At 45.4% G+C, this 22,652-nt stretch overlaps 2 protein-coding genes across 8 annotated transcripts; both read right to left on the bottom strand.

Annotated features, from left to right (window-relative positions):
* Nucleotides 1–1,440: 1,440 nt before the first annotated feature.
* CMTM2 (CKLF like MARVEL transmembrane domain containing 2) lies at nt 1,441–9,171 on the bottom strand. 3 transcript variants are annotated; one of them, XM_058441071.1, is made up of 4 exons: nt 8,762–9,171; nt 8,470–8,628; nt 2,646–2,852; nt 1,441–1,828 (listed from the first exon to the last, which is right to left on the bottom strand). In XM_058441071.1, the coding sequence occupies exons 1-4, from the start codon at nt 9,002–9,004 to the stop codon at nt 1,592–1,594; spliced, it is 846 nt and encodes a 281-aa protein (XP_058297054.1). In that variant the 5' UTR covers nt 9,005–9,171; the 3' UTR covers nt 1,441–1,591. The 3 variants fall into 3 exon arrangements, with proteins under 3 accessions (XP_058297054.1, XP_032013443.1, XP_032013442.1); XM_032157552.2 differs by having other exon boundaries at nt 2,646–2,747; nt 8,762–9,168; XM_032157551.2 differs by lacking the exon at nt 8,470–8,628 and having other exon boundaries at nt 2,646–2,747; nt 8,762–9,168.
* A 273-nt stretch (nt 9,172–9,444) lies between these two features.
* On the bottom strand, nt 9,445–22,573 carry CMTM1 (CKLF like MARVEL transmembrane domain containing 1). Of its 5 annotated transcripts, none has more exons than XM_058441068.1 (4): nt 22,180–22,537; nt 18,710–18,868; nt 11,421–11,519; nt 9,445–9,733 (listed from the first exon to the last, which is right to left on the bottom strand). In XM_058441068.1, the coding sequence occupies exons 1-4, from the start codon at nt 22,258–22,260 to the stop codon at nt 9,728–9,730; spliced, it is 345 nt and encodes a 114-aa protein (XP_058297051.1). In that variant the 5' UTR covers nt 22,261–22,537; the 3' UTR covers nt 9,445–9,727. The 5 variants fall into 5 exon arrangements, with proteins under 5 accessions (XP_058297051.1, XP_058297050.1, XP_032013437.1 ...); XM_058441067.1 differs by having other exon boundaries at nt 9,445–9,749; nt 22,180–22,528; XM_032157546.2 differs by having other exon boundaries at nt 21,829–22,527.
* Between the last annotated feature and the right edge of the window lie 79 nt (nt 22,574–22,652).

Here is a 22,652-nt window from a genome sequence, read left to right as displayed (position 1 = left end):
AAATACACAGGAGAAGAATTCTGGGTCATGTGGCAGGATAGTGTGCATTTTTGAGTTTTTCTCTACAAAGCTAGAGGTAGGTGTGCCTCACACTGCCTGGCCTGCAGGGGGTGCTGTGAGGCTACAGACGGCACAGTGGACTTGAAGGGTAGAGGAGCCTGGGGCCACCCCAAGTTCCAAGTCTTCACCCCTAGAGGCCGCCGGCTGCCCGTCTCCCCACCTGAAGGACCTGCAGGGGCCTCCTTCCTCCGGCACACCTTTGCGGCAGCAGCTAAGCACGTGGCCTTCTCACAGTCTTCAGTGATCCCCTTGGCCCAAGTCATGATCATGTCCCCAAGGCTCAGTGGACCCTCCCAGCTTGTCTCCCAGGCTGGGCTCGGGGCTCCACGCTTCCTCCTACAGACCCCCTTCCAGCTCCTCATGGATCAGTTTGGGGCCTGGCTTTCCTCTCATGGAGACAACCCTTCCCCTGCCAGGATGGCTGGACTGTCCAGTGAGAGTAGGGCCTTTTCTGGTGGAAAGATTTGCAAGGCCTACATGTGGGGACTCCAGGCCTTATGCTCAGGTCATCAGTGGAGGGAGACACTCCAGGTCCCAGAGGGAAACAGCCCCTAGGCTCCTTCTGTGCCCACCCTGCTCAGCCCATATGCCAGCCTGACTCAGGCCCTTGGAGGCCCTGAGCCCTGAGAAGTTGACACCCCCTGCCCTCCTCACTTCGACTGGAGTGAACCTCAGTGAGGATCAATACTAAATTGCAGGCCGGGCATGGTGGCTCACGCCTGTAATCCCGGCACCCTGGGAGGCTGAGGCGGGTGGATCACCTGAGGTCAGGAGTTCAAGACCGGCCTGGCCAACATGGTAAAACCCCATCTCTACTAGAGATACAGAAAATTAGCCATGGTGGCAGATGCCTGCAATACCAGCTACTCCAGGAGGCTGAGGCAGGAGAATTGCTTGAACCTGGGAGGTGGAAGTTGCAGTGAGCTGAGATCGCGCCATTGCACTCCAGCCTGGGTAACAAGGGCGAAACTCTGTCTCACCAAAAAACAAAAACAAAAGAAAACAAAACAAACAAACAAACAAAAAACTAACCTAAAAACCAAACTGCAAGGAAGGCAAACAAACTTATTTTTCTCATAACAATTGCTTGGATGCTTTTTTAAAAAAGTAAAATCAAAATAATCAGTGTGAACAAAATGATCCTTTTGTTTTCTAGTTTCTTGTCTTCCTCTGCCCCCCGCGCCCTGGCTCCCTGCCCCTGCCAGTTGGTTGGGGTCACTAGCCGGCAACACCTACACTTCTGGTCCCCCAGGCCCTTGGTGCCCAGTAGCCTGGGAGCACTTCAGGAACCTTGGCTCCCAGGCCCTGCCCTGGCCTTGCCCTCTGCACCCTGACAGTCAGTAACTTTTGCTGAATGAACAAAATAATGCTTACATCAACTTTAGGCTTTTAGAATCCATTAATCCATTCTTTTCCAAGCAAAGGTGGTAATGAAAATGGAAAAGAAAACCATTCTAGAAAGAAGGAAGAGAGTGGAAACGTATTGCTGTAAAATACACTGCCGTTTCAGACACCAGGAGCCTCCTCCAAGTCATTTCTTTCCCTTTGCTGGCTCTGGTGGCTTGGCAGGTTCTGGTGGTTTGGCAGGTTCTGGTGGCTTGGCGGGTTCTGGTGACTTGGTGGGTTCTGGTCCCTTGCCCTGCTGGGGTCCTTTTTCCTTTCCTGGAGGAGGAACCAGCATATGCTTTTTGACCCTCTTGCCTTTGAAGTGGTTTCTTTGAAGACACACATCGATAAAAGCAAAAACTCCAGCTACACCAATAAGGATCTGGAAAACAAAACGGTCCTCATGACTTTTGCTTTTCATTCCAAAGGTGGTGAGTTTCCCTCCTGGTTTCTCATTCATCGGGGGTGCTGTTTCACACGTCCCCCATGTCCCCTCAAATGTCAACCATCCCCTGGAGGCTAGGAGCATGCCTACTCCCTCAGCCTCTGCCTTGTCCACTCCCCCGTCCCGCCATCTCATCTCTGTTTCTTTTCTCTCTTGAAACCCAGCCAGAGTGGGACTGTTTGCTCTGGGGTCGGCAGCTACAGGAAGGAACTTGGGCTGGCTCCCCGGACATCATCTTTGTTTAAATGGTGGCTCCATTGGAAACATCTGTCTACTTTACTTTTTTTTTTCCTTTGAGACAAAGTCTCGCTCCGTCGTCTGGGGTGGAGTGCAGTGCTGCAATCTCTGCTCACTGCAAACTCTGCCTCCTGGATTTAAGTGATTCTCCTGCCTCAGCCTCCCAAGTTGCTGGGATTACAAGGCATGTGCCACCATGCCAGGCTAATTTTTGTATTTTTAGTAGAAAATACATTTTCTACTAAATTTTGTAAATTTTGTATTTTTGTATTTCACCATGTTGGCCAGGCTGGTCTCAAACTCCTGACCTCAGGTGATCCACCCGCCTCGGCCTCCCAAAGTGCTGGGATTATAGGCATGAGCCACTGCGCCCGGCCTACTTAAATTTTAAACTTTGCTTTGATCCCAAGATTTTTGTGAAAAATAAAGAAGCCCTTTCCTTAAACAGAGGACAACACCCATCCTCCAAAAGAGGTGAATTCAGAGCAAATGCACGGCCCAGCATGGAAAGACTCACCACAGCAAGTAAGTAGTGGAGATTCATGGATCGCCGACTTCTCACAGCAAAGACCACGGCTCCCACAAGGAACCCACAGGCAAACAGGTCATTGAAGAGGTCCTGAAGGTGGAGAGGTGAGTCAGCCTCAGCCAAAGCCAGGGTCCCCATCAGCAAACACTGCACCCTGGCTAGCTTCTTCCAAATGAATGATTTGCAAACTTCCACCTGATTTTAAAATGTATGCATAAAGATAAACACACCCCGGGCTAGGTGGACATATCTGTGGCCCTCCAGCTGGGCTTTTTAAATGGAAACCTAAAAAAGTCCAGGATGCTAAAATGCCCTCGTGCTGAAGCCTGTGAAGTCACCAGCCCCCTCTTCTACCATATCTCTGTGAAATCACACATTTGGTTTCTGCCTATGTCTCCTCCCACCAATACTCATTTATTATTTTTATTTTCTACTTTTTGAGACAGGGCCTTACTCTGATTATGCAGGCTGGAGTGCGGTGGCACAATTTCTCACTGCAGCCTCGACCTCCTCAGGCTCAGGTGATTCTCCCACCTCCGCCGCCTGAGCAGCTGCGACTACAGGTGTGTGCCACCAAGCCTGGCTAATTTTTTTTTTTTTTTTTTTGTATTTTTAGTAGAGGCGGGGTTTTACCATGTCATCCAGGCTGGTCTTGAACTCCTGAGCTTAAGCAATCCTCCCCACCTCAGCCTCAGCTGGGACTATAGGCGCCTGCCACTGTGCAATTAAAAAAATTGTTTTTGTAAGCTGGGCGCAGTGGCGCACACCTGTAATTCCAGCACTTTGGGAGGCCAAGGCGGGCGGATCACCTGAGGTTGGGAGTTCGAGACCAGCCTGACCAACAGGGAGAAACCCTGTCTCTACTAAAAATACAAAATTAGCTGGGCGTGGTGTTGCATGCCTGTAATCCCAGCTACTCAGGAGGCTGAGGCAGGAGAATCACTTGAATCCGGGAGGCAGAGGTTGCGGTGAGCCAACATTATGCCATTGCACTCCAGCCTGGGCAACAAGAGCAAAACTCCATCTCAAAAAAAAAAAAAAAAATTGTTTTTGTAGAGGCAGAGCTTCCCTATGTTGCCCAGGCTGGTCTCCAAGTCCTGGACTCCTGGACTCAAGTGATCCTCCTGCCTTGGCCTCCCAAGGGATTATAGGTGTGAGCCACTGTACCTGGCATATGATGTCTTCTGTTGAAGTTTTAATTTTAATGGGATACATAGTCTGTCTCTCTCCCTCCCTTCCTCTGTCCACAAATCCCAGGGACATTTATTGAATATTCTATTCAACTGTTTTATAATGCTACCTCCGTCATATACCAAGTTGCCATATGTTTGTAGATCTATTTCTGAATTCTCTTTTCTATTCCTGTATTAGTCTACTCAGGATGCCATAATAAAATATCCCAGACTGGGTGGCTTAAACAACAGACATTAACTTTCTTGCAGTTTTGGAGGCTGAAATCCATGAGCAAGGTGCCAGGAAATTCAGTTTCTGGTGAGGGCTCTCTTCCTGGCTTGCAGATGGCTGTCTTCTCACTACGTTTTCACATGGCCTTTCTTTGATGCGTGTGTGTGTATGTGTGTGTGCATGTGTGCATGTGTGTGTGTAGAGAGAGAGCAAGACGGAGAGAGAATTCTCTGCTCTCTTCTTATAAAGATACTGGCTGGGCGTGGTGGCTCACACCTGTAATCACAGCACTTTGGGAGGCCAAGGCAGGCAGATCACCTGAGGTCAGGAGTTCAAGACCAGCTAGGCCAACATGGCAAAACGCTGTCTCTAGTAAAAATACAAAATTAGCCGGGCGTAGTGGCTCATGCCTGTAATCCTAGCTACTCAGGAGGCTGAGGCAGGAGAATGCTTGAACCGGGAGGTGGAAGTTGCAGTGAGCTGAGATTGTGCCACTGCACTCTAGCCTGGGTGACAAGAGCAAAACTCTGTCTCAAAACAAACAAACAAAAGACACTTATTTGATCAGGGCCCCAATGTTCTGACCTCATTTAACCTTAATTACCTCCTTAGAGGCCCATCTTCAAGTACAGTACAGTGGGGGTTAGGGCCTCAGCATATGATTTTGCAGAGTGGGAGATACAAACATTCAATCTGTAACAATTTTGTTAGTCTTCTTGTCAATCCCTGAGCTAGTACCGAAGCTTTATGGTAAATCTGATATCTTGTTGGGTGAGTCCATCGTTGTTAGTATTTTTTCTTCTTCCATAAGAATTTTAGAATCACCTTGTAAAGTTCCATGAAAAACCCACGTTAGGTTGAAATTTTATTTAATTTATAGATTAATTCAGAATTGAATTGACATCTCTATGATAATAAGTTTTCATATTTGTGAATGTGGAATGTTTCTCTATTTACATTTTCCTTTGATGTCCATTAATAAAGTCTTATAATCTCTATGTAGCATCTTACATATTTTTCAGTAGGTTTATTCTTAGACACCTTGTAGTTTGTGTTGCTGTTTTAAGTGGTTTCTTTTAGAGAGCATTTTTTTTTTTTTTTTTTGACACAGTCTCGCTCTGTCACCCAGGCTGGAGTGCAGTGGCTCCATCTTGGCTCGTGGCAACCTCTGCCTCCTGGGTTCTAGCGATTTTCATGCCTCAGCCTCTCGAGTAGCTGGGATTACAGGCATGCACCACCACGCCTGGTTAATTTTTGTATTTTTAGTACAGACGGTGTTTCACCATGTTGGCCAGGCTGGTCTGGAACTCCTGGCCTCAAGTGGTCCGCCCACCTCAGCCTCCCAAAGTGCTGGGAGTACAGGTGTGAGCCCCCGTGCCCAGCCAAAAAATCCTATGTTTCTCATTGTTCATTGTTGGTATTCAGGAACACTACTGCTTCTGTGTCTGGTAACCTTGTGGAACTCAATCAGTTCTAGTGATTTGACTGTAGATTCTCTTAGATTTTCTGTGTAGATAATTCTATTAGATTTTTCCTCTTCTCAATCTCTATACCTTTTGTTTTTCTTGTCATATTGAACTAAGGTCTCCATCACAATGTTGAATAGAAGAGAAGCTAGTAAGCATCTCTAAGGAAATGCTCCTGAAATATCACCTAAAATACAGTTTGTGTAGGTTTGGATAGATGTCTATTTTTTTTTATTTTATTTATTTATTTTTTGAGATGGAGTCTCACTCTGTCGCCCAGACTGGAGTGCAGTGGCGCGATCTCGGCTCACTGCAAGCTCTGCCTCCCGGGTTCACGCCATTCTCCTGCCTCAGCCTCCGGAGCAGCTGGGACTACAGGCACACATCACTGTGCCTGGCTTCTTGACACCTCTTTTATTATTTTTTAGACAGGGTCTCACTCTGTCACTCAGATTGGAGTGCAGTGGCACCATCAGAGCTCTCTGTAGCCTTGACCTCCTGGGTTCAAGCCATCCTTCCACCTCAGCCTCCTGAGTAGCTGGAACAACAGGCATGTGCCACCATGCTTGGCTAATTTTTAAATTTTTCTGTAGAGACAGGGTCTCCTTATGTTGCCCAGTCTGGTCTCAAACTCCTGGACCAAAGGGACCCATCCACCTCAGCCTCCCAAAGTGCTGGGATTACAGGTGTGAGCTACCACACCCAGCCTGACCACCCTTGATGGATGTTCTCACTCCATGTTCTGTCTCAATCTCTTTCTTATTTTCTCTCTCTCTGTGTGCTGTGTTCTGGGTAATTTCCCCATACCTTTCAGTTAACAGTTCCCTCTTCAGCTATGTCTGATCTGTTTTTGAATTCATCTATTGACATTTTTATTTCAATAACTATATTTTCTATTCTAGACACTGTACTTTTTAAAAATCTATTTTGTCCTCATAGTGTCTTACTCTTTTCTCAGGACTCTTATGTCTATAATCCCTTAAAATATATTATTATTTTCAGACAGCTCTTCTATTATCTCATATCCTCAGGATTCTAATCCATTTGTTGTGTTTGTTGATTCTTAGTAATGGGGATTTTTTGAAATCAGGTGTTTAGTAGTTTTGAATTATTAGTTCATTTTTGACAAGGTTTTCCCCCCACCCCCACTGTGAGAATCTCTTCATGCCTTGATTGTGATTTTGCATTTCTTTCTATCAGGAGTCCAAGGATATCATCAGAATGCCATCAGACTGGGATCAATTTTTATGGTGATTCCCAGGGATGAAGGTTTCTGGGCTGCATGAAGGTTTCTAGGCTGCAGGTAACAAAAATTCAAACTCCAGTCTGTACAAAGGGCAGGCTTAAGGTTTCTATTTCTCAAGGAAGACTTCCTTTCTGCCCACTCAAAACTCAGGCAGAGATGAACATGTTTTCTTATTCCTCTGTGTTGGGAATAAGAAGGGTATGTGTCTCTGTCCATCTTTTCCCTAAGGAGGTAGTCTTTCCAGGGTGCTGGCTTTATACAGGGTTTTCAGTTCTAAATTCCCACTTTGCTTAGGATCAAGTCCTTATTTCCTGATTTGAGAGTGCATAAAAATCCATGCTCTAGGTTCCTGAGACAATACCTCATGGACCATTCCCACTCATATTTTGCAGCTTATGTGATCACTGCCCTGTTTTCCACTTCTGGCGCTTATGTATTTTCATTGCTTTTTTGCCAGCTCATTCATTCAGTTAAAGCAATACTGGTTACATTTCCCCTGGTATTTTTAGGTAAGCACAGCAGGAAGATGTTCAGGGTTCATTGGTTTTTCATCTTGCTGGAACTAAAAATGTCTTCTCAGGCTCCTTGTTTAGGAACTTGTCCTCTGCCTGTCCTTTTACCTTGTCCTCTGCTTGTCCCTTTTCTGAGAGTCCTTATTTGGCCCTCCTGTCCTTTCTCTCTGTATTGGAGGTCCTCATCTGCCTCACCAAGACCTCTGGATCCCTGGACCCTAATAGCTTTTAACAAGACGGCAGGATGAAATGTATTCATAAAGCTAAGTTTGAAGCTTTTTTCTGCTACTTACCAGCTGAGTGACCTGGGGGTAAGTTACTTGGCCATTCTAAGCGAATTTCCTCATGTGTAACGTGAGTGAAACAGTGAACAAGAGGGCTCTGGAGGCAGGCTGTGAATGTGCAATGAACAAAGGGACTTGAGAATTGGGGTCTTCATTGACTGGCAAAGGGTTAGGTGGGTGTGCCCTGTGGTTACACAGGTGATGGGCAGGGATTCAATTCCATGAGTCCTCAGGCATGGTGTCAAGCAATTTACATTTAATCCTCAGGATTGAATGTCAATTCTGCAAGGAATATGACTGTCTCATGTTACAGATGAGGAAACAGGCTGGAAATGGTTTAGTAACTTGCCCAGTTCTGTCTCTTTCCGCTAGACGACTGCTTTGGGCTGAACATCCTTCTGATCCAAACATCCTTTATAGGGATATTCATTGGAGACCTAACGCTGCTTTAGAAGTGATTTTTTTTTAAAAATTCCCATTTTGTTTTATTTTATTGACTTATGGGAGAGTAATTTTCTTCTTTGAATTTTGGGAATGGGGTCCTTCTGGGGTGATCTCCTGTCAAGGTGAGCTGGCACAAGAGTTCGGAGGAACAACTGGTTGCTACACCTCCCCTTCCCCTAAAGAGAACAAAGGCTCAGGCCCTCTTTGACCACCAGGTAGGTAAGAGTTCCCCACTCTCACTCCAACACACAGATGGGCTTTTTTGAAGCATTTTCTGCCTAGCTACCCCTCTTGCACCCAGCTGCCTCTGCCTGGGCCCCACTGATGTTCTGAGTCCCTGACCCAGGCACAGATATGGGAGGTGAGGTGTGTCTCTCTGTTTGGTGACTTTCCAGGTGCCAAGACACACCTGATCAGCATTCTGGATGCAGGCACTCCCCATCGCCCCTTACTTACAGAAATGGGCCACAGGATGAAGGGTATGTATCTATGAATGGCAAAGCTGTACAGTAAGATGAAGAAGCTGAAGATGGATATCTCCATGGTGATGATAAGCCTCAAGATGGGGTGCACGGTGAGTGAGGACAACAGTATCATTGCCGCTATTAGGCAGCCCTGCAGTGAGACATAGACACCTGAGCCAGCAGCAAGGGCCTCTCACCATCTCTCTGAGGACCCCTGGAGCCTACTCCTCCTTCCCCCCACCCTCGGCCAAGGCCCCCCACCCAGGGATACCAGTTTAGCTCACCAAACTCAGAATCTTCATCTCAGCGTGCCCCAAGAGCCAGAACTCTTTATTGCTGTCTTTTAATTCCCACCGGTAGAGGCGACACCCCTTCCTCGTGCCCACTTCGTGCTTGGGCTGCACCGCCTTTTGAGGTTTGTCCGATGGCTCCTTATCATCCTTCTTGTCTTCCTCGGGTTTGGCCCCGGGTGGAGGTGGAGCTGGCGCTGGCTCTGGCTTGGCCCCCTTTGCCGCCTTAGGTGCCATGACTGACTCGGTGCCCTTGGCTTCTCACAGCTGGCCTGTTTCTTCTCTCTCCTGCTGTTCCTGGGTAGGCCAGGCCTACTAGAGTGCCTGGTGTCCACCGAGCGGCTCAGAGGGCGCGCTCAGCTAACTGCCAGGACCACCGAATGCCAACTCCCGCCCCCTCTCCACGCGCGCCCGTCTCCTCGCGCAGCTCCCATCCACACGGCAGCGGCCGGATCCGCCCACCCTCCACGCGCCGGCCCCCGACGGGCCCCACCTCCGTTCCCAACCCGCCAGTCCCACCTCCGCGCGGAGCTGCCCTCGCGGCCTCTCCAGGTGGCCCCAGGTCTGTAAGCCGCGGGGGCTGCGAGCACCGGGTCACCGCCCTGAGCTCCGCGGGCGCAGCGCCAAGCGCAGGAAAATACGCGACTTTCACACAAGGCAAAGAGAGGAAGCAGGTGTTCTCGATAAAAGCAGCAGCCCTAATTTTATGGTCACATTTAGGCTGGAATGGGTGACAGCATGCGAGCTCGGGGGTGGGCTCGGAGGCAGCGATTCGACAGACACGTTCATCTGATAGGGCGCGGGGCTGGCTTCAGGCGGGCCTCTGCGGGGCGTCGGGGCCGGTTTCGGGGTAGGCGTCTTTGGCGGGGGAAAGCTTGCTTTCAAATTCGACTCCCAGGAATCTTTTCAAGTTAGTCCTCATCTTCTTGGTGACCACAAACGCATCGATGCAACACACGATTACCGCTGTGAGACACAGGGACTGTCAGATACAAGACCATATGCGGGAAGGAAAGACGGGGTTATTTTGCAGCTCGGTAGCAACCCCTCGAACCTACCCCTATCCAGGGTGGGCGCTGCGGGTGGCCTCCTGTCCCCTCTGACCCTTCACTACTTTCTTGGCGCCTGCCCAATTGGCTGCTGCAGGCAGATTCTGCCTTTCCCAGAAAAAGGGATTTTGGAAATGGGGGATTTTGTTGCCAGTAGTAGCCTCGCTTGATGTCTGAGGCACCAGGAAAGGACTAGGGAAGGGCAGTGGCTTCAGGTAGGGGTAGGTCTTGAGAAGGCCTCTCCGTGGAAAGACTTTTGGGCTATGTTTGCAAAGGGCAGGAAGGAGTTCCTAAGGGGAGGAGGAGAACCCAGGCACTGAACTAAGGTCTGTAAGGAATCTGGTGTGGCCAGGACCTCCGGAGCCGCTGAGAAGGGGGCAGAGTTGAGGCTGGAGAGGTGCAGGATCTGGGACTCTATCAAGAGGTCAGGTGTGAGACTCAGAAAACCTACTTGCAGTGGCCATGAAGTGAATGGAAAGTGAACCAGGCTGGAGGCAGGAAGACCAGTGAGTGGTGGGGTGGGATGCTGCCATCCAGATAAGAAATGGAGACCTGGGGGTGGGAACCCCTGGCAGTAGAAGGAGTGATTGTGGAGTCAGCCGATGGGGACCAGGGGCTGATGGCACGGATATTCCCCTGTGTACTTCGGGACTCTTGACAACCTTGGATGTTTCTCTTTATGGTCACTTAATTCCTAGCTGCTTAATGAGCTTTTCCTAGGTATGTCTTGCGCCAGCGAATCTGTGAGCTTTCCCAAAGGGGAAGGGGCTCTATCCCGAGCACTGAGCTCATGTCTGGCACAATCAATGGGATTGACAGATATTTACTGATTATAGAATGAATTCAAATAAACTCTTTTTCTGCATTAATTTCTGTTCTCATTGTTTAACTTCTTGAACCAAAGCCCTACCTCCCCTCCCAACCCCCTGAATCTTCCAAGCATTTGATCTGCCATTTCTTTTGAGTCCCAGTTTGTCCCAGTCTTGTGACCCAGAGCAAGGTATTTAACCTCAGTTCCTATATCTGTACAAATGAGAGTTGTAAAGATTAAGTCAGAGTGTGCCCCGCTTGGTGCAGGGCATATACTGGGCACCTCAACATGTGGCAGCTTCCTTCCTTCCTTCCTTCCTTCCTTCCTTCCTTCCTTCCTTCCTTCTTCCTTCCTTCCTTCCTTCCTTCCTTCCTTCCTTCCTTCCTTCCTTCCTGAATAGGCTGGATTACCCACTTTAGACAGTGTACTTTTTCCCCCTTACAATCTCTCTTATTATCTGTCTTTAAAATACAATTCTCTAGTCCATTAAATCAAAGTCCTATTTATAGACAAAAAGATCTTGCTTAACATTTCAAAAATAGTGTCTACAATTCTCAAAAGGGGTTTAGCAGACTCTTGTTTTTGTACCTATTTGGAGAACGCATGTTAGAATTAAGATTTTCATGAGCTCAGAGTTTGTGCAACTTCATATCACCTGAAGAAGTCAGTGCAAGAAGTACGTGGGTGGCAGTGGGGATTTTGCTTGGTTAATGATATAATGGGGTCTGCCAATTTCCCTTTTCAAAGTCTTGGAATACTGATCTTAAATGGAGTCATGAAGGCCTCTACTTACCCCCCCGACATAGAATAAATGCCTTCTTTTCTTTTCTTGCATGGCCAAGATGGCAACTACTGAAAGGAACACAGCTGTAATGATACTGTTGGTAAGATCCTGTAATAAAGAATTGAAAATTATCAAGTTTACACAAAAATATAATTTCACAAATATTTAAACTGGTCAATTACACATCTGAGAATAGATGCCTTTAAAAAACTTTCCATTTGATTAAGATGAGGAGGAAACCTCAGAGGCATAATTCTTACATCATCCAGAGACATGAGTTTATGTGATTTTAAGATCCTAGATATGACTTTGTCTGTAGAAACGGGTTTATTTTCATTAAAGAATACCATTAGAAAAAAAGCTGACAACTTTTTCCATAAAGGGAATAGGAAAGTGAGCATGAAAAAACCTGGTAGTCAAGGGGCCTAGCCCAAACTGGCCCTCCATAAATGAGATTTTTTTGGGAAGTCTTGTATTTTTTTAATGTAAATTCTGCATTCTATTCCATAACTCATTTGTTTTAATATAAAAATAAAATTTTAGATGAGCACTTTAATTATTGGTTTACTTCTTCTCCCAAATCTGCAGGTAAAGCCAATGCTCTGGAAATTGGGCCACATTTATTCTGTGAGTTCATGTGTCCCAAGAGCATATGAACTCATCTGAGGAGCAGGCCTGATATTCTGGAGTGAATATTTTTTGCTCTTTCCTGAAACATGGCCAGAATTGGGTGTGCCCTGACATCTGCAGGCTCATTGTGCTCCTTCTTCTGGGTTTCAATTGGATTTCAGTCCTGAGTTTTTTTTTTTTTTTTTGAGACACAGTTTCGCTCTTGTCGTCCAGGCTAGAATGCAATGGTGCGATCTTGGCTCATTGCAACCTCCGCCTCCCAGGTTCAAGCAATTTTCCTGCCTCAGCCTCCCGAGTATGTGGGATTACAGGTGCCTGCCACCACGCCCAGCTAATTTTTGTGATTTTTAGTAGAGACGCGGTTTCTCCATGTTGGTCAGGGTGGTCATGAACTCCTGACCTCAAGTGATCCACCCGCCTCAGCCTCCCAAAGTGCTGGGATTATAGGTGTGAGCCACCGCGCCCGGCCAGTCCTGAGTTCTTTAACTGCTAGCCCAACCTGCTTCTTTGCGTGCTGAAATGAAGAGTGAGGATGAGTGGGTGGCAGTGCCCTCCTAGGTGAGCAGTGGCTGGGTTTCCTTAGCAAAATAATAATGGAAGAACGAGTACACAGTGTGTCAGTGGCAGCAGTGTATGGCTAGGGGCAAAAGCCTGGAGGACGTAACCACAATATGGGCCAGACAGCTAATCTGAATAGCTTAAGTCTTTGAGTCTTGATGGTCTGCCTTGGTAAGGCAGCCTTTCTGGCACACTCGTCCAAACACATCAAGGAGCACTGCCATCCAGTGTATGGTATCATGGAATCACAATGGCTCCAATGGAACTCTTTGATGTGCCAAGCATTTCCCAGTCCATCATTTAACCTCATTTAACCCTCATAAAGCAGCCTCCAAAGTCAGAATTGCCATCATCCCCAGTTTACAGAGGACATGGTGGAGGCTTGGAGTTTTTCAATTGCCTAGGATTGAATAATGGGTGGAATCAGAACTCCACTCACTATTGCCTCCCATCAGGGACACCCAGATAAGGAGGAAATGAGCTATTCTCCTAGTCTGGAAGTTCAGCATCCAATCCATCTTTGGGATTTTCTGTGGAATGGGTCTGGAGGGTCAAAATGATACAGCACCAGTCAGTTGAGTATTTTTGTCAATGATCTCTTTTGGCCTGCCAATTCCTAGATTGGGCATATTTTATCACCCATCTGCCAACTTGCTAATTTGTAATATGGGGATAATGACTGAGGTTCATTGGGTCTGAGGATTAAATGGCATAATGAATCTGAAAGCATCTGATAACATGCCTGGCATCTAGTAGCTGGTGGGAGTGCATCAAAATGTAGGTTCATATCTGCCCTCAAAATGTTAACAGATAGTAAACTCTCTGCAAACTCCAGATGTTCTTCCTATTGGGGCTGGCGACCGAGGAGCCCTCTTGTGGAATGTGACTTGCCTCTTGAAAAGGCACTAATGCCTACTGTTTTGGTGCCTGGTAGTTAATGCTGGAACAGGGGTATGTAGCAGGGCTGGTGGAGGTTGGAAGTAAGTCCCAGCTGGGTTCTGCAGGCTGAGCGAGAGGTCTGCCCATAGTGGGCAGGCCTGACTGAGGCAGGTACAGTGGTTTGCAGCTTTGCAGGAAGCTTACACCTGAGGATTGTATAAACCAAGGTAGTAAAAGATGTGAACAAGGATTCTTACAACTGAGAAGCAGAGTATAAACTTCAAAAGTCAAATATTCTTTTTTAAAAATTGCTCTCTGTTGGCCAAAATATCTGTATAACCAGAGCTCAGTTTCTCTGACCACTAACCAGCTGTGGTCTTAGATTACAAGAATTTGAACAAAAGCACATCAATAATGATAATAATAAACCAACCACAGACCAGGCCCAGCTAGTCGTTGACTTCCTGTCATAGTTTTATCTCCTTGTTGGACTATGGACATTATAGTTTACTGTGGTCCTTACTTACAAAGAAGCGCTCTCCTGAATTGTCCGTTGGAGCTAAGGTTCGCCTTGCATCTAACATTTCTATTGTAGCTAGCTCACATTTATTGAGCACTTGCTGTGCCAATGTGTTAATATGTGATCTCATTTGATTCTCACAACAAACTCTCATTATCCCCAGTTTACAGATGGGTAAGCAACTTGCCCAGGGTTGTTCAGCCAGTAAGTGGCTATGACCTTGGGCAGTCTGATTTGAGTGCCTATGAGCCTTCTTCCTGCTAACCTCCTCCCTTTTGCCTTACACACAGACCCTCTTATTTGCCTCATCTGGGCAGAGAGACAGATATCCCTGATGGCTGTGTTAAAATTGCAGCTGAGCTTGGCCATGTGCGGGAGGACTTCCACTTTCCTCATAAATACCATCCTTACTTGTTATATTTTTCTTTCCCCACTAAATACCTTATTGACTCAAGTAGACTTCTCTGACTAAAATGAGAAATGTGTTTTTTCTTGACAATTTTTCCATAAAGCTTCCAAACTATTCTCTGAGATATTAAAATCATGTAGAATTATAAGTGGGAAAGAGAAAGATGCCTTAATGGTGAGTGCTTATTATTAAAAAAAAAAAAAACACTGAATATTAGGAAAAAAGTCAAACAGGCCAGGCACGGTGGCTCATGCATGTGATCCCAGCACTTTGGGAGGCTGAGGTGGGTGGATCACCTGAAGTCAGGAGTTCGAGCCCAGCCTGGCCAACATGGTGAAACCCTGTCTCTATCCAAAATACAAAAATTAGCCAAGCGTGGTGGCACATGTCTATAATCCCAGCTACTCAGGAGGCTGAGGCAGGAGAATGGCTTGAACCTGGGAGGTGGAGCTTGCAGTGAGCCGAGATCATGCCACTGCACTCCAGCCTGGGCAACACAGTGAGACTTCATCTCAAAAAAAAAAAAAAAAAAAAAGAAAGAAAGAAAAACATTAAACATGATTTGTTTCACAAAATGTAGTATTTGTAATAGGAATTTATAAACAATGAATATTATCTGGTATTCAACTAACTGCAACTTTCATTGGTTTCATTTTTTGTTTTGTTTTAGTTTAAAAGTTTTATTCCTTTTAAAAAATTGCTTTCTGTTGGCAAAAACATCTGTTTCACCAGAACTCAGTTTCTCTGACCATGCTGGATTCTATTCCTTATGATGTAGAAGTGTTTAAAATATGAGCTATTGGCCGGGCGCGGTGGCTCACGCCTGTAATCCCAGCACTTTGGGAGGCTGAGGTGGGCGGATCAGGAGGTCAGGAGAGCGAGACCATCCTGGCTAACACAGTGAAACCCCGTCTCTACTAAAAAAAAAAAATAAAAAAAAAAAAATTAAAATATGAGCTATTTAGAAGACAATAATTTGAATTCATAATTTCTTAGGATCTTGATACCTGACAGTAGACTAGAGTGGGGAGAGATGGTAAACCTAAAAATGAAGAGAATGTGTGGGGTGAGGAAAATTGTACTTTTCCTAGCTTTGATGCAGACTCATGCTGGTAAAAATGGGTTTAAATTTTAAATTAACTTTATTTACTGATTTAATTCCACTCTCAAGTCTGCAGGTAAAACCAGTGCTGTGGAAGCTGGCACATTTATTCTGTGAGTTCACATTAATCAAGAATGCCAAGAGCCCATCTGAGGAGACCTCATAGGCCCTAACATAGGTTAGGAGTTGAAAGCGGGACCTGTGCCTTCCCCATGGTGTCAGGGTCCCTCGCACACCCTTCACAGCTGCAACTCAGAGACTGAGTATGGGTCCATCCTTTGTCCAGAGGAGGAGGCCTTGACAAAATATGGTCCCAGAGCCCACAGATCTCAGCAGGTCACCTGTATCTGCAGTCAGTTCTCTTTGGGGCTTCCCTGCTGAGTCCAAGCCCTGATGTATCACAGTCTGTCTCCCTGGTGGAGACTTTTACCCTCATTCCTTTGTCAAACAATAATCGGAATAGGGAAATAAGGAACTCTATCCTTTTATGAGCCTTTAAGTTAGAAATCGCCACTTAAAGTCAGTACTCCTTACCCTAATCCCATACCTCCTGGGACCCAAGCCTTCTTGCCTAGAGGGAAGGGCTGAAAGGAAGTGGTAGCTACATGCTGGGCACTCTCAGCTGTGGGCAAGCCTCTGAAGCTGTGCAGAGCTCGACTCAAAACAGTTCTAGTATGAAATTGACCGTGTGTTCTGTGGCTTCCTGCACTGACCTTATCATAAGGTCCCAAGTGACTCCTGAAGCTTGATTCTAAGCCTGCATACCTTCTGAAATGCCAAGTCATCACCTCCTAGCACCAATACCCTTACGAAACTAGCACATTTCCTGCTGTGCCAAGGCCTCCCAGTGTAGCTACTTGCCCCTCTGAAAAATTGTGTAGATACACATCCTTCACCTCACAGAATCTGAAAGAGCGGATTTGGAAGGAAGGGACTGGATAGGAGAAGAGAACGCAATTTGGGTCCTGTTTTGATGAGTCTTTTTCAAAAATTTCCAAGTTAATTAAATCACTTACCATCTGACCAACCATGTGGTTGCTCAGTATGTGTTCTGCTAGTGTGAGCTGAACATCAGAATAACTGGGCAACCATCTTGGTAACACAGAGTTTCCCCACCATGAAGCTCCTGGGAGCTCACAAGGCATATCCTGTGCTGTGCTAGGTCTGGCCCATGCTCTCGAGAATAGTAGCAGGAAAAGACAGGGGCTCCGAATCACCTCTGGGCTCCCACAGTCATCCCCAAAAAAGAGGATACTGTCACTTAGGACAGACACAGCAAGGGGGCCTGGCTTTATTGGAGTTGACCAAAGGCCTGTAACCCTACAAGAGCTGGGCTGAACTTCCTGTGACCACTGTGAGAACAGGTTCTCTCATAGGACACTCACGGTTCATGCTCAGGAGATCCTAGTTCTTACCTCTGTCTGGGCTACTTCTTGGGCATTACCACTGGACCCTGCAGCAAAGTATGATGTCTCCTGGCCCTCTCCAGCTTTATGTGTGGACCCAGCCTGCATGAGTCCATTTCTCAGAGGGCTCTGGTCCTCCTGACCACAGCTGATGGTGCTGTGGAGCCATCAGTCACCCACCCCCAAGGGCCTGTGTACACCCACCAGGATAACCAATTCACCTTTGGTGCTGTATTTTAAGAAAATCATGAGGAAACAAGATACAGAGATAAAATTTAGAGAAGCTGAGGAGGACATAAAGACGTAGTTTCACTGAGTTTCTTACCTTAACGGAGAATGGAGATAGAAAACCATCACAAGATAATAGGTTGTAAAGTCTGGAAAGAGTCTGGGCTTTAGAGTCAGATAGACCTGGGTGCATATCTGAGTTTCTGGCACCTACATATGGCCATTGAATTGAATCAATTGGCAATTGAATGTCTTTAATCCAATTTTCTCATCTGTTAAATGGGGGGTGAGGGATTACCATAACCTCACTGGGTTGTTGTGAGAATTAAATAAGGTAACATGAAAAAGTATCTGGCACATGGTCTATGCTCAAAAATGGTTACTTTACCTTCCCTTCTTGAAAACTTCCATGGACAGAGATTTGAGTTTCCCCTGAGAAACCTCTCCATAACTAAAAGGGTCTTCCACATGTTCACTCAAAGTCGCTCATATTTGCTTTGTCTGCTTCCTGTACTCGGCATTCTGTGGGACAGAGAGAGCTCAGCAGCCTTTGCAGAAAATCTCTCACAGATTTGAAGACGAAGTTTGAGTTTTAGCTCAAAAGGAACATTCTGACTTTAAGGTTAAAAAAATGTTCTATAAGGAAGTGGGATGTGGAAGAGGCCTAAGCTCTGAATTAGGATTGTTCACAACGCAAGACAGAATGGCAAACGCCACCCAGCTATCTGATGGGTCTGATGGGTGGCTGTTATTTTTGGACATTAGAATGTTTGCTTTGTGTCACATACTATGTTATTGGCTTTTCACACATTTGAATGTTTCAGGAACCCTATGAGGTAGTTATTAACACACTTTTCCTTCTCTGTACTTCTTAAATGGGAAAACTGAGGCTAAAGGTTACACAGCTAGTAAGGTGGCAGGGCCAGAATCCGGGCCTATGGCTGCCTCTGGACAAAACCGTACTGCCTCTCTAGTCTGAGACCTGAGGGGTTAGCTTTAGCAATTGTTCAGTTGGCAAAGAATGTGAAAGTCTGGGAAAAGCTATTAAAGAAGGCTCTGTAATGTCTTTTTCTGGATAGTCTGGCACCTCTTTGTGATATGGACCCCAACACACGCACACAGGTTGACTCTACAATCTTTAAGGGTATGCACAGCAATTTTCTACAATGCCATCATATCAACTTTTGCTTTTGGGGAGAATGTTTATAATCAGAGTGCTCTCTGCAAAGTAGATGCATGCACTGTTTTACAAGCAATGGCTGAGAAATGTGCTTACCTACTTTATGTATTAAGTAAATTTTTTTTTTAGGACAAGCTGAAAAGTACCATGTGTCTAGTGCCATAATGAGGGGCTTTACACTCAGGGCTGGAGCAGGGGTGTGTTGGCTGTCCTGCAGGCACAAGGGTCCAAGGAATCCTTCTGGACCAGGGCAACACCCTAACTGTCACAGCTCAGCTATGTCCTTGTCTAGAGAGATAGCTCCGTTGTTTTCACTTAAGGAGAGCCCTTACTCTGGGGCTGAGGGCAAAGCTTGGATTTGAAGAATTGTAAAAATGAACACTTACAAGTAAGGGCCAATGTAAATAGGTCAGCAAGTGGTGAAGGGTTAGCACATATATTAGAATAAAAAAAACGACGATGCAGATTTCCAGACTTGTGATTGTTATAAATGACTCATTGGCTTGGGCGATGATGAAACAAGCTAATGCTCCTATGATAAGACTCTGCAATAAAAGAAACAGGATTTGTTTTAATGCATGATTTAAAAAAATCTACATTGTCAGAATGCAAATCTGATTATATCGCAGTACAGTGGCCTGTACTGTTTTGCACATACATTTTTAACATTTCTTACATTTTGAAGAAATGAAATACATGAAAATAATAAAAAAAGCACACAGTATAGAAGGATAAAATAATACCAATTTCTTTCTCTTCCCCCAACCCAACCTTAGTCTCTCTCCTTCAAAATAACCACTATTAACAGTTTATATTTCATACTAGAAAGAAGTCTGTATATATACTGGTAAAGTACATATACATTGATTTTGGTAGAAACAGTGAGGAAGAGCCTCAGTTTTCTTTCTTTCCAAACAGCTGCTGATTATCTCAACATCATTTATTGGGAAATGCCAGTATTATCCTCATTGATCTGAAATCTAACCTTTATTGTATACTAAATTCTCAGATGTAGTTTGGTCTCTTGAGACTGTTCTCTTCCATTGAATTGCTGCTTCCTTCTCTAGTACTCTAAGTTATAGACAATTCACTCTATATTGAGTTATTGTTTGGCCTATTCTTCCTCTTCTTACTCATTCTCAGATGTTTATGTCTCCCATGTTTGTGTCGGTCAAGTTCCCCAGACTAAGCCTGTTGGCATTTTAGTTGGGATTTCTAAATGAAATACTTACTTATAATTTGGAAAAATTACAGAATTTAGTTTTTCTCAAGAACAAAGTATATCTTTCCAGTTATTTTAGTGGTTTTAAAAAAATATCTGTCATGAGAGTTTTAAAGTTTTCTTCCCATATGTGTATCACATTTCACTTATTTTTAGATATTTGATCATTTTGATTACTGTTGTAAAGAGAAATATTTTCTTATATTTTAAGTGGTTGTCTAGGGAAGCTTTTATTTATTAACACAATAATGAGTCACCTAACTAAATTATCTTGGTCTAAATTGTTTCCAGTTGATTTGTTTTTTTCTAGATATGCAATATATATATATATATATATAAATATATATATATTTATTTTTTTTTCTCTGTCGCCCAGGCTGGAGTGCAGTGATGTGATCTCAGCTCACTGCAACCTCTGCTTCCTCGGTTCGAAAGACTCTCCTGCCGCAGCCTCCCGAGTAGCTGGGACTACAGGCGTGCATCATCAAGCCTGGCTAATTTTTGTATTTTTAGTAGAGACGGGGTTTCACTATATTGGCCAGGCTGGTCTTGAACTCCTGACTGAGGTGATCTGCCTACCTTGGCCTCCCAAAGTTCTGGGATTACAGATGTGAGCCACTGCACCTGGCCACCTCTTTTCAAATATTATTTCCCCTTCCTAATTATGATGACTAGTGGTTTCAGAAAAAGTTGACTCATGGTGTAGTAGGCATCGTTTTTCCCCTGATTTAATAAATAATACTTCTGATATTTAATTAAATATGCTGACTCTTAGTTTGAAATGTTTATTTTTACAATGTCAATGGAATATTTATATACTCCTATCTTACTGGTCTCCCTTCTTGGCAATCAGGGACAAATGTTGAATTTTGTCACCTGTTCTGTGACATAATCTCCTAATTTTTTATAATGTGATAGATATAATCTCATTTTCCCTTTTACTTACAATACAGTGAGTTATTTTAATAGAACCTTAATATTGAATCATCCTGTTTCTTTCTTGTGGTATTGTATTTTCAAAAAGTACTGATGAATATTATCTGCTAGTATATTGATATTTTGTTCTGATGCAAGTGAGATCTCTACTTCGTTTTCTTTTTCTGAACTTGGTCAAATTTTCCTATCAGTATTATACTGCTTGTGTAAAGATAGTTCAGAAGCATTTCTTCTTTCTCTATTCTTTGACAAAGTTAGAGTAGTGTCAGAATTATATCCGATGAAGGCTTGAAAGAGTTAACTTGTAAAAAGGTCTGGGCCTGATACATTTTTGAAAGATACTCATTTGCTAAAATTCTCATTTTCTTCTATGTTTATATTGCCGTTTAGATTCTTCCCTATTCTGGGATCAGTTTTGGTAATTTACATTGTTCTAGAAAATCAACCATTTCATCCAATTATTCACATGTTTTGCAAGGTACTCCTGTAGATCCTTTCAGTTTTGCTGATGTTTGTGATTATTTTCCCCTTCTGGTTTCTAATTTTAAATATATGTCCTTTCTTCCCCCTTTTTTTCTTGGTAGGCCAATGGTTTATCAATTTAATAGGACTTTCAAATGACAGCTCTTGTATTGATTGATTCTATTATTTTTGTTTCCTAACTTATAAATTAATTCCTATTATCTTCATTGCTTCCCTAATTTCCTTTGTGAGAGGAAACTGAACCAACCCAAATGTCCATCAGTGATAGACTGGATAAAGAAAATGTGGCACATATACACCATGGAATACTATGCAGCCATAAAAAAGGATGAGTTCATGTCTTTTGCAGGGACATGGATGAAGCTGGAAACCATTATTCTCAGCAAACTAATGCAAGAACAGAAAACCAAACACTGCAGGTTCTCACTCGTAAGTGGGAGTTGCACAATGAGAACACATGGACACAGGGAGGGGAACATCACACACCGGGGCCTGTAGGGAGTGGGGGACTAGGGGAGGGATAGCATTAGGAGAAATACCTAATGTAGGTGACGAGTTGATGGATGCAGCAAACCACCATGGCACGTGTATACCTATGTAACAAAACTGCACGTTCTGCACATGTACCACATAAAGTATAATAAAAAAAAGAAAAAAAGAAAAAAAATAGGGAAAAAAAGAGGCAAGTTAAGTAGGAAAGGTTTAGTGTGTGGGGAGCAAGGGGCGGTGGGGAGGAAAGGTGAGGCAAAACAAAGGTGAGTGGCAAAGTGAATTATGGAAGCTTTCCGGAGCTAGCACCCCGTGGGCATTTCCCCGAGGCCACTGCCGGCCACATCCGCTAGGTCTCACCAGCCCTCCGCTCACCATTCTCAGGATCTTCAACATTCCAGTGGGCGAGAAGGAAAAACGCTTGAGGCTGTCCCTGAATTTGTACGGGACTTTGGCTCGGCCCTCCGCACGCTCTTTGATCGCTGTCTCATTTAAGAGTTTGGATTCAGTGTGTGCAGAGGGCGTTGGGGGTGCGAGTGTGGGCTTTGGGGGTGGGCGTCTGGTGGCTTTCCTTGAGGGTGCGGTGCCCTCACTGCCTTGGGGACGTGCGGCGGCTGCGGACTGCGCACTGCGAATTGAGACTGCGGGGTGCTTCCGGGGTGCGGTCTTTGCTGAGATGTTGCGCTGTGCCTTGGCTACAGAACTCACTACGCTGCCGCTACTTGCCAGGGCTGCAGCAGTCTCTGGTTGTTTCAAGTTCCCTGAAGGTGCCTCGGACGACTCAGGTTTGGCGTCTTCAGGATCCATGGTGGTTCCCTAGGGCCTGGCCGTCTGAACCAGTGCCACCGCAGCGGCTGGCTCTCCCCTGGGAACCAGCGTCGCGTCCCAACGGCTGTTGGCTACCTCCCTGGCGCGTGCACCCGGCTTTTGCTGCCCCACCGACAAGCCGAGCCCTTGAGCCACCCTCATTGCCACAGGGAGTGCAATGCCACCGCCTAGCCTAAGAACTCAAAATCTCTGCAACCCCACACCTCTGAGCTGCGGGCCAGCCAGGCAGTAAAGAGATTCAAAGATCCCTGAGGCGGATCCCGGCATATTCTTCCCTGCCACCCAGGCCGGGGTGCCGGGAAAACCCGATCCCGCTGCTCCCAGCGCTCCCTTGGAAGTTACAATAGTGCTCTGCGCGGGGCACAGAGTTC

This window comes from Hylobates moloch, unplaced genomic scaffold (genome assembly GCF_009828535.3).
Source record: "Hylobates moloch isolate HMO894 unplaced genomic scaffold, HMol_V3 SCAFFOLD_6, whole genome shotgun sequence".
NCBI lineage: Eukaryota > Metazoa > Chordata > Mammalia > Primates > Hylobatidae > Hylobates > Hylobates moloch.
Note: the sequence above shows the minus strand (reverse complement) of the source record. Positions and strands in the feature narration are given on the sequence as shown.